The sequence below is a fragment of the Alosa pseudoharengus genome, unplaced genomic scaffold (assembly GCF_046254945.1).
Source record: "Alosa pseudoharengus isolate Yale_2024_CS ecotype anadromous, Long Island Sound unplaced genomic scaffold, YU_APseudo_1.1 YU_APseudo_1.1_scf_13, whole genome shotgun sequence".
Classification (NCBI taxonomy): Eukaryota; Metazoa; Chordata; class Actinopteri; order Clupeiformes; family Clupeidae; genus Alosa; species Alosa pseudoharengus.
In genome coordinates this window covers 6,526,914-6,538,350 of record NW_027468598.1, presented here as the reverse complement: position 1 = coordinate 6,538,350, position 11,437 = coordinate 6,526,914, and the positions used below count along the sequence as shown (strand labels likewise).

The following is an 11,437-nucleotide window of genomic DNA, read 5'->3' as shown; positions in this document are numbered from 1 at the left end:
AACTTATATAGTGCGGTTATAGCCGATAGAGGGCCGCGAAGCAAATGCAGAAGTGCCGTTCACCCTGTTACAAGTTGATGAACGACTGAAACGATTTTGGAAACATTATTTTAAGGTATAAAAAACTCTTTGGTGTTGCTTTAAATTTCACTACTTTTTAATTTTGTGTTTTTCCTTTTCAGATATGTTCAATATTGTTCCCATCACAAACACGACTTTAAACCAACAACCAATTGTCTATTTTTTGTTCCCCCCAACCTCACCATTATTAGAAACAAAATTATACTTAACATAACAATTGTTCATTCAATGCAATAAAGGAGTGATGTGCAATAAAGAGCATTTTTTGTGGCTATGTTATTTGGGGACAGGGTCATGGGAACTACTTTGAATAATTGAAAGGCCGTTATTTGATTAATTCTCATGATGCCAAGCATATCTGCTTTCGCTTTCGCCAAAACAGGCCACACCAATTCAGCACAGATATCCATACTGCAAAGTTGGCTCTAACTTGCCTATTATGTAGTTTGTCATGTTAGGCCTATTTGTTTGGGTAGCCTAAAAAACTATCCCATGTATTCACTTAGCTGTCATTTTAAATGTGTCTGCCACGCATTTTTTCATCTGTTTTATATTATTTTATCGTTCATTTTGCCTGACCAACCGTACTGTAGGATAGGTGCTTAATTAAATAGATGAGTTCAGGAGCTGATAAGACTCGGTAGTGTAGTAGATAAAGCTCCCGTCTGTGAAGTAGATACACTTCTGGGTGGCAGGTTTGAATCCCGCTTAGGAAGAAACTTTTTCTCAGTGATTTTTTTTTTAATTTGCCTACATGCACTGATATTGATGTGTAACCCGTTAAAACTGTGTGTTTGCACTCCCTTTTATGTAGTCTGGAAAAATATGTCTACCCCTATGTAGGCCAGCAAAGTTGATTAGACTAACTTACAAAAGAACCCCTTGAGCGTTTCAGTTAACACAACCAAAGTTTAAAGGTTGTTAGGCTACAAATTTGCAGTGTTTATCATATGAAGAAAACACTGTCTTTGATGGCACTTTGTGCACACAAAGACGGCATAAAGAGCGCATCAAATGGCGTATTACACTGTTCTTGAATAGCTTCAGTGCACGTGTCACAGATTTTACGGAGCATTTCACGGCGTCGCCTCTAATCGTGGCGTAAACGCTGCAAAAACGCCGCTTGTCTTAAAACGTGCAAGAACAAGACATAAAATAGTGGCATCGTTGGCTTGTCATACATTGGTGTCATGACCCGGATCGGGAGTGAGCTTTATGCCACCTTCATACTGGCAACATCCGATATTCACAATGCTCCCCCAGTGGACGTCGTACTACACTGTTGAAAATGTTGGAAGCATTTCGAGTCGGGGAGGTATGTACAATAGTAATTTTATTTTTAAGTAATTGTTAACTGCCCTAATAACGTTAGGAAACCATTTAAGACATGACAAAAACTTTGTTTGGAAATAATTATTTATTTTACACTAGCCGTTAAAGCTGCAGTTGGCAAGATTTTTTTTATCATATTCACTGAAACCGACACTATGCTCCGACAGAACAACATAAATCAACCGGTTTTAGAAAAAAACCAGCACTTCTACCTCCACCTAGAGCCTGTTATTTGTTTTGCAAAAATCCACAGCTCCCGGTTCTTCTGGTCCAATCAGAGCAGGGCTATGTGAGATCGGACTGTCAATCACAGTCTGGTGCGCACTGACGAGCATGAACTCGATGAGAGGGTGCTCGGTGGTAGTGGGGGAGGGGCATAAGAGTTGTAAACATTAAACATTTTGGCTGAGTCCCCTCAATCTGTCAGACTTGCCAACTGCAGCTTTAACTTTTAACTTTATTTTTCACAATATGGGCTTGTGCACCACTATGGATCATGCACAGCCCTTTTTGATGACTTCTGTTATAAACTTTATCATTTAAAAGCATGTAATCCGGATGACCAACGGACCCGCACGGCACCACACTCGTTCACATTGGTTCGGACCATGGGGGCAGGCGAATTCCCGGAAGTTGAAACACCAATGTAGGCTGGAGTACCCATCTCTTTGCTAACCTCCATAAAAGCCCATTCTTTTAGGATTTTTTTGAAATCCCATAACTTCATTTAACATTTATCCTGTGCCGACATTGTAGCTTCTGTATTATCTACATAAACAATACAAGGCAAAACAGGCTCAACTATCTCGCACGTAATATTGGGTTCCCGTAAGAAGAATATTTAATGTCCGGTTGTAGGGAAGCTAACTTTGACGTAGTTATGCCCGTAGGGAGATAACCGTATTGTTTGGATAAAAACGTAGCCAGCTGGTACTAGCTGCAGTATGTGGGTCATGCCAAATGGGTGATATAATATGCTTGTAACTTACACACAGACACACAAGAAACAAAAAACATATCTGTTTATTCACTTTGTCTATGTACTCCTACCTCTTAATGACCAACTTCCTACCGTTTCTATTGAGTACATTTTAAGGTAAGAGTTTTCCGTTTTCATCGGATCGCCACACATCGCTTCTGACTGCCTGGCATCCATCTTCAGCAAGAAGCCACGTTAGTAAGGCGGGAGTTATCTTGCGTTCCGTTTGTCCATTGTGACAACCCGTAACTTGTGAAATGACATCACTTCCTCATAAGAAGCATTCCGGTTTGCGTTTACTGTACGTTCATCTTAACACATGGGTCAGATGGTGCATTCATGGCACCTGGGAATGACAAGGACCGCCCCCGTGATTACTTTGTTTTTCCCACAGCAAGTTTTCATGTGCTTTGCTGTCGGAATGTGTGACAAACACAGATGCCACAACAAAGGTTAAAACATACGCTCACTAATCCTAAATAAACAACTGTAAAATATAGTGTAAGACGCTTGTGAAAGAAAGATATACAGCTTTCAAGTGGCAAAAACGGCAAATTCCCAAGTTCACATTAAAACTGTTGGCGACATGAAAGGCCGCATGGACTACAAACACACTACAACGTGACAACAAAAGTGATGACAAGCCCCTAACTGGGCAACTCTGTTAGCAAAATCTAGCCCCAGTTTCCGACCTCTGACTCACACATTACGTGACATGAATGATGCAGAATGATGACGTTTTCATTGGGAAAAAAGTTTTTTCCGATGCCCATGAACGCTGCACACCCACATTTTTCCTACTCGGGGATGCAACCCTTCGGTTACAAGCCCGAAGCCCTAACCAGTAGGCCATGGCTGCCCCGTGTTGTGGCATCCATGTTTGTTACACATTCCGACGGCAAAGCACTGAACACTTGCTGTGGGGAAAACAAAGGGGCGATCCTTGTCATTCCCAGGTGCCATTACTACTGGTAAGATGACAACGGGAACATAGGATCCATGCATAAACATCTCTATGGCAACAGTGATCTCTACAAATCAAAGGCTCTGCTTTTATCGACTTTTACACGTTATGATTTTAGGTAGTGTAGTACTTTTCTGTTAAATCGCAAGTATTTTTTTTCTTTAAACAAGGTTGATGCCCCGTTAACTTTTGCCGTATGAGCATATACAATCGCTTAGTCATGTCGTAGCTGGTTTTAAGTCTACCATGGACGGTTACTATTTTATGGCATATACTCCAATTGTCAATGGAGAAATTGTATTGAATTCTTACTTCCAGAATCGGCTGTGGGTGGGACTGTTGAGGTCTATTGCTGAGAAAGAGAGAGAGAATTAGAATTTTGAAAAACGCTTTATTGTAAGTCTTAACAACTCAAAAAGGTCATGCCAGTCACAGAACCAAACAAAGTAAAAAAACAAAAATCTAAAATCTCTCTGTGATTAATGAGGAAAAATAAGCCAGACTTTACCAAATCTTGAGAAGATCTAGATTGGTGGCCATTTTGTTTCTTCTGCTTATATAAATGGCCACTTTTGCTTGATCCAAAAGGAAATTAATCAGCTGACATTTTACTCCTGTGTGACTGAGTATACTAAAAACCAAAAATAAATATGGGTTAAGAAAAAGTTTCAGTGAAATATTGAAAAAGGGCTTGTAAGATATTAAACAAAAGTGACAGCCTCAAACATAGCATGAAGCAGTGAAACACTGCTGCATCCGAATACCCATACTAGTGTGCTATATAGTAGGCGAGACTCAGTATGTGACCATGTCTTGCTTTGAGAGCATTCACGCTTTTAGAAGATTGTGTTTGACTATTTGGGGAATAACTAGTGTCATTTTAGGCCTACTTTTACTTCTCTTCATTGTGTTAATGTCCCATAGACAAATAAGATATTCAAAGACAAACATTTACCATAGCATTACTAAAGTGTAGTATTCAAAGTATGAAAATATACATTGATATCACATAGGTTGCATATAGATTTTCATATGAAAAAGAAAAGTATCATGTGAGACATGGGGTGGTGGCAACAGCATAGTGAGTATGGAGTTGGTATAGGGATAAATTAATGTTAAATAAATTAATGATATTTATAACAGTAGTGATGTGTAGTTGTGCACAAAGTGTAGGAAGGTAGTGTACAGTAGTGCTAATGAGAGGTGGTTCCCAAAGCAGGAAAATGCTATGCATGTGACTGCATTAGCCCCATTAGTGTTTTTAAAGTCTAGGCACAGGAATAGGTCAGGGAATAACCACTGAGCATTATCAAGTTGGCTGATATTTCTGCGTGGATCAAGATGAGAGAGCAGGTTTATGTAATTTCCATGTTTTGTCCCCAAAGATGTCTTCATGGTACCGCTTTTCACTCTGCAGATAGACACAAGAGAACACTGTAAGTAGCCTTGTCTTTGATCAACTTTAAGTTGTCTTGAAACATCTACTTTTAAAAGTAAATTGTACCTCCCCTAAATATCCAAAACATTACAGTACTTTCATTCATTACATATTCCAATATATTTTATACAAGTTAAATCATTAGTATTAAGAATATAACTCTCTGTGATCCATTGACCATTCCTCATAAAATCTAAATGTGAGGAAAGCTGTTCACCTTGATTTGGGCCAGCTGTTGGGAAGCCTGAAGAGCACTGATGCCAAGCCTGTGTGCTAGGATGCCTTCTATGGTGTGAGCCACATCCCTCGACATGCTTATGCTTCCACAGACATAAATGTGTCCAGCCTGCTGGTGAAGAACCTGTACGACCTCCTCAGCCAAAGAATCCCTCAGGTTGTCCTGGACATACGTCTAGATGGAGCAGGCCATAGTTTTAAACATAATGCATCCTCTATGGTGGCTGAAGGTCCTCACTTTGACTGGCAGAACAAGGTGTTGGGTTTGCTACCCTCGTTCATATTTACAAATAAAACATATTGTATGCATGCATGCTTTTAATGTAGATGAAATGAATACCAAATGGATTCCACCAATATACTTCCCAAAGACTCAACAAGGCTAAAACAAATTCAGTTGGAGCAAATGATCGGGATATCATACATTAAATATTCAACAGGAGTAAGGCAACAATAGTCCAGGGAGAGCTCACCTTGTCCTGACTAGGCTCACGTGAGTATGCCGTCATGACAGTTCTGAACACTCCCTTGCGTTTCATCTCCAGCACTTCCTCTCTGTACAGGTGGTCTGTGTCTGCACTCCGACAGCCAAACACCAACGTCATGGGCACACCTGCCAAGCCTGGGCAGAACACAGGTCGCTTACAAGTGTCCCATCTGAGAATTCCACCTCAGAATTCCACCACAGCCTATCAGTCTCCACCATCTAATGGGGACTTTCCACTAAGTATTTCAATCTGATCGTTGGCTTTGATTTTTTCTTGACAATGTGCTCTGAGTACCTTTCTTTTCTTGATCGTATATCCGCTGTTGCCAGAAGCTTCGGAATGGGGCAATGCCACTCCCTACACCAACTAAGATGACAGGTACGCTGGGGTCTGTAAGGTGAAAGCCTTCGGAACTACAAACAACGGAAGGGGAGTTATCACAGTGCAAGAATATGAAGACATTAAATTACATTAACATTAAATTACAAGTTCTGCAGTCTTTTATTACAAACTTATGCATATCAGTTGGCAAGCAAAAATGACAGGAATTACAAGAATCACACCAATTCGTTATTAACAAGCACATAAGCTACAGATCTGATTTCTTTTAATAATAAAAAAACAGAGAAAATGCTGACGGAGACAGCTATGTTCACATTGATTAATTTCATTATTAGCATCCAGCTGCAACACTGCATACTGACTAGATTAGTGCAAAGCACAAGCTAATTTGCCTCATTACATGTGTGGCCTACTTGACTAACTGAATAATGTAACCTTGTGACAGAGTACCGTCACTACAGTTGAGTATGCGCTCTGACGGCCATACCAACGGGCCTGGCTCTTTGCCGTTGCAGTTAAGCTGCAGGTTTAGTGCCCTGGAGACCCGGGTTCAAGACCAGGTACAGTAGGGTCACTGCTCTCTCCCTTCGCTACAAACCTCCTCTACTCGTTTTTCTGAGATGTGCTGGTCTGTCACAAACAGAAAATGGCCTTGCATGCTTTATTACATACCTGTGAAGGAAGCAAGGCACCAAGTCTCCTTCTTTGATTGTGTTCAGCCAAGTGCTACACACACCATGATGGAGTGGACCATCTCCATCTTTGAAGAACAACAAATTGTTTAATTACTTTAATTGGCTTTCGGGTGAAATTTTAGGTTGAACCTAAACTCCACTATAACCTTAACAGGTGAACTTAATGTGACCTTCTCTAAACTATTTCCCTAACTTTTTGTGGGAAGTGTAACTCAAATAATGAAATGATACTGAGGCAAGTGTATCAATTTAGCATTTTCAACATGTAAGGGACTGTTCGTTATTTATAAACGGGGCCACCGGAGGTAAATAGGGGAGGGTCATGTCTTTTTATTCTTTGTTGAGGGGAGGGTCACCTAACTTTTTTTTGTCTGGGGGGGGGGGGGGGGGCGGGTCACCCATCTTTTGTATTAATGAAAACAGCAAAAAATCAAAGTGGCTTGTTTGATTGTTGATTTCTGTCGCCATATAACGTTCTCTTTCGCTCCATAGCTCTGTCAACATTGAACAATGAAAATAAGGGAGATTTCCCGGGTTTCTCACGCAAAATACGGAAAATGTCAACATTTGTCCCCATTAACGTTGGAAGGGTTGGAGCAACAAAGTAGCCTACTTCATTCATGCCTAACAGTCTATATCCATTTGGTCAACTTTATCCAGCCCTAAAAAAGCTAAATTTAACTTTGGTTTACTTGTAGTTTACCGTGTAGCCTAACTTTAAACAGTGTGCATGCTTAACATAAAGCATACTTGTGCTTCATTCAACGTTTTGACAAGCATTTCTACCAAGTAACCTTGTTCCTGCCCATCTCTAGCTTTGCTGTCTCCATCCTTTCTGTTTTTGGTGTTTGCAAAAAAATATATAGTAGGCCCTATTTATTGGTAACCAGCAACAAGTGCAATTTCACTGTCATTCTCTCTCCTGCCAACAAAAATGTGTTACGTTCCAAGTAGCAGTGCGTAATTCTGCTTCATAAAGTTGAACAAATACATTGATCATATAAATAGCCAGTTTATGGTCTACAGTTTAGAGTTGGTAAGTTATAGTAGGCCAACTTGGAGTGAATATACAGGGGGAATTCTTTGTCTACTCGTAGCTGAGTAGCCTGGCAGGTGCGCACGTAGACATAGCCTACGGCCGAACACTGCAAGCGCCAATGAATCGTGCGCTCACGACAACCACGTCGTTAACTTAAATGGGCCTAGGTTAACATCACTCTGAGTTCGGATTCAAGCAAGCAAATGAAGATTTGAATACATCTGTTTCACTGGAAGAGCAAGGGGTAACAACAGGACAACACAGAGACAGGCCAGAATGCAGGACTAATGTTATGAGAGTATTACAGTAATATGGGATATTCTACGGGAAAATATTAAAACGGCAAGACAGCGGGGAAAAGTTAAAATGATAAACCCGGAAAAAGTTGGCATGTTAGGTATTTTTCGGTCCCTGTGATTATTTGTGAAATTGTGCAAACGGCCTTTTCAAGTCATTTGAGAAGGAAGGAGTGTAGCAAGCTCCCAAATTGACGCTCGTCTGAGAAATTGAGTTTTGGATAATGTTCAGCTTCGGCAGCTTTACAATGACTGAGGAAGCCTAGAGATGAGTCCATAGCAACAAGTTCATGTGTTGAATTTGTTATTACCCAGTGTGCTTTGTTGAATGGTCTCAATGTTTTATTGTTTTATTTCATGTGAATACTTACTAGAGGAGTAACTTATTTCAAGTAGGCTAATGCAGTTGCAGGAAGTGTGCATTTAGTTTCCATGCTTATTGTGTTTCCACAACAATGTTAGTGAGTAAATCTACTGAAATGGCCACCATCTTGGTGAAGTGTGATGTGTAAGATCAGAAAGCAGAGGTTGATTTTAGAACGGTAGCCTAAATCGATGTGTTTTCATAGCACTTAAAAGCGTGGGCGGAAGGTATCGACAATTGGCCGGGGGGGTCATGTCTTTTTTGTAAATACTGCTGGAGGATCGTTGAAAATGTTCTTGCAGGCAGGGGAGGGTCATGCAACTTTTGATTGAAGCACTCAAAATCCCTCCGGTGGCCCCGTTTATAAATAATGAACAGTCCCTAAGAAGTTATAAAAAAATTTGTAAGGGTGTGTTGAAATTTTTGGCTCACAGAGAATGAGAAGACATGCTTTGGAGGACATAATGTAATGATTCACTAAGCAGGTCTCACTAGTCACAGTGATCAGCACATTGCACTTGCACGTTGGACTGTGATTTGCATATTTGTACACAAGAGACCTTCTCCAACAGTCCACCAGTGGATTTTCACCAGTTCTAGAGCCATGATGTCTAAAGAACATGAATAGGCAAGTGGTTAACACCTAGACTGGAAAGTGGTGTTAAATCACACTAAACCATTATAATCACAATTAGAATACTAATTAGAAGCAAACTACTGTATGAGGTGCAGCCCAACTGTGGATCTATTTTTAAAAGTGGATCTATTTTACTTTTCAATATGAGTGACTTTGAGTATGAAAAGCAGCTTAAGACCCCTTCACACTGGCTTCTAGCATGTCTCTTTTGATGGACTGGATGTCCAGTGGCCTCATGGTCACTTAGACCTGTGTGTATGACACTTCTGAAGTCCTGTGACTAAATTGTACTACTACACTTAATATTTAACATTTAATGTAGATGAAAACATGAAATTGTACTGATTGCATTTTTTTTAAGTTTGCTGACTTGCCAGGCATGGCTTTGTGCCTTTGACCGAAATAACTGAACGGTTTCCCTATGGATTAAGTCTTCCTAGAATAAAAGAGAATGTATGTGATGTTTTAAAAAGATGCTTTAAGTAATGGATAATGGACGACACTCCATTAGATTATCCGAAAATAAACGCACGTTCGAGGTTGTAATGTGGCCACGCAGCGGGGGAACACTAACCAGCGGGTCTACCACCTAGGCTACAGATAGCCTAAAACAGTCAAAACATTGATGGAATCAAAATAAGGCCTTTTTATTTTTGTAAATTGAACTACACGCTCCCATTGATGGTAAAGTTTGATCTGCCGGCTCTCCAGTCCAGCCTCGGACTGCAGCTGAACGGCGGTAGCGAAGAGTGGTTGGTGAAGCGCTTCTCAAGTCCAACTGATGCGCGGCAGCAGGTGTTTATTGAAAGTAATTTCTGGTAGGCCGTAATCAGACATATTCAGCGCAGTGGTGTTTCTTTGCTGTTTTTCCTTGATACAATGTTTCAAATTAACGGTAATTTTCACTGAACGTTCTAAAGAACTCGGGCGAATTGATACAAAATAGCCTATGTAGGCCTAAAGAAGGTCAAAAAAATGGAACTACTTCATAGCCGTGCAAATAACCGATTTTTAATTGCACGTTCTAAAGAACCTTCACAATGGGAAACTGAATCAAGCAGTAGAATAAAAAGTGAAAACAACTGCAGCATAGCAAGTTCTTACACTTGCAATTTAGCTTTATGTTCATTGAATATTGGGGGTTAGTTCTAGTTAGTAGTCAGGTAATTCCAGGCTTGAATATGCCCTTATGACAGGGTGCTATGGGTTAGTGTATTTCAAAGATAAACAGCAGTACCTTTTTCAGCTATTGTGAAAGAGCTTTATAAAATGTTGCTGTTACCTTGGGTGTGGTAGTTCACCACTGTCACTGTGAGGTGCAGCTCATCAGGGCATAGCTCTGGGGAGGAGCTAACAGAGTAGAGGCGTGGCTTTAGCAGAGGTAGCTGACTAAGGAGGAAGGTCGCTGTGAGCTCCACAGATGGGAATTGTTGCAAAACCTCTAGGAAAGTAGGCCTGAAGCAGTTTGTCCACTTCATATACTCCTGGTAGTCCTGTGAAGCGTAGCATGGTTTGAGATGTGCAGTTCACAACAACTTGAGAGTATGCTGTGATGTGTAACATTTGTTAGGCACTAACATTCAATTTAATTTACTACTACATTATATTACTATTATATTACAGAAAACATCATTCTATTAGCCAGGCCTTGAATTAGATGCAGCATTACACATTACCGTAGCTAGCATTAGCAGGTGCCGCTTTTGATCCTCTTGTGTGGCAATCTGTGAGAGTTTTTGGAGGAGGTTCTGGGAGGGAGGACTGGAGATGTCCAGCAGGTAGGTGAGGGCATGTGCCAGAGGGCATGCTGGGATGCGCCTGTCTGTCTCCCAGCACGTGGTCCCTTCAGGAGATACAGTGATACAGTTGTTCACAAGTTATTATCCATTTGCCTTTGCACAAAAAATATTGGAGGGAAACTCTGAGGTTGTTCAATTCCCCAGACAACAGAATCGTAAGCTGTCACAGTTTCAGCACTACAGGATATCAATAGCTGGGTTTCCTTTCAACTTTTAAATGCAGATTTTGACCATTGGAATAGGAAATCCTGAATGGAAATGAATGAGTCAGATGGAAACCCATGTATCACATGTCTGAGTGTAACCTGCGTTGTGTCGAACCTGCGCCATTCAGCCCTGCACACACCCGGACTCGAACCCGCGAACAGCAGCACCTCGGATCGGGAGGCAAGCGCGCTAACAATTGAGCCAATAGCCCAGGCTACTGGCTCGCATGCCAGCAGCACTCTTGAGGCGCCGGGGAGTGAGGTTTACCAACGTTCCACAAGCACAGCTAAGCTAGCTGGCATCAGTTACATGAGGCATGAATTCAATAGAGAAGGAACCCACCTGAGCCAGAGGTGTAGAGAGACTCGAGACGCACGCTTTGGTTGATAGGGGTGGCATCAGGGAGGTGCTTTAGAACACCAGCCACAAGTTCTGCTGGGTTCCCTGGGTAAACTCCCACATGATCACCTGGGGCATATCGCAAGGGCTCTCCTCCACTGTCTTTCTCAAGTTCCACCAAGATTGTAGAGCGACTGAAA

General features: G+C 41.2%; 1 protein-coding gene across 1 annotated transcript in view; it reads right to left on the bottom strand.

The window, feature by feature from the left end:
- Positions 1-3,786: 3,786 nt before the first annotated feature.
- The window catches only part of LOC143121066 (nitric oxide synthase, inducible-like), a 63,830-nt gene continuing 56,179 nt past the window's right edge, over positions 3,787-11,437 (bottom strand). The window contains exons 19-26 of the mRNA XM_076281462.1: positions 11,241-11,431; positions 10,569-10,735; positions 10,175-10,385; positions 6,534-6,621; positions 5,814-5,932; positions 5,505-5,653; positions 5,012-5,206; positions 3,787-4,767 (exon numbers count right to left, since the gene is read on the bottom strand). Of these exons, the coding sequence (XP_076137577.1) occupies positions 4,693-4,767; positions 5,012-5,206; positions 5,505-5,653; positions 5,814-5,932; positions 6,534-6,621; positions 10,175-10,385; positions 10,569-10,735; positions 11,241-11,431 (1,195 nt within the window). The 3' untranslated portion in view covers positions 3,787-4,692. The remainder of the gene's footprint in view (positions 4,768-5,011; positions 5,207-5,504; positions 5,654-5,813; positions 5,933-6,533; positions 6,622-10,174; positions 10,386-10,568; positions 10,736-11,240; positions 11,432-11,437) is intronic.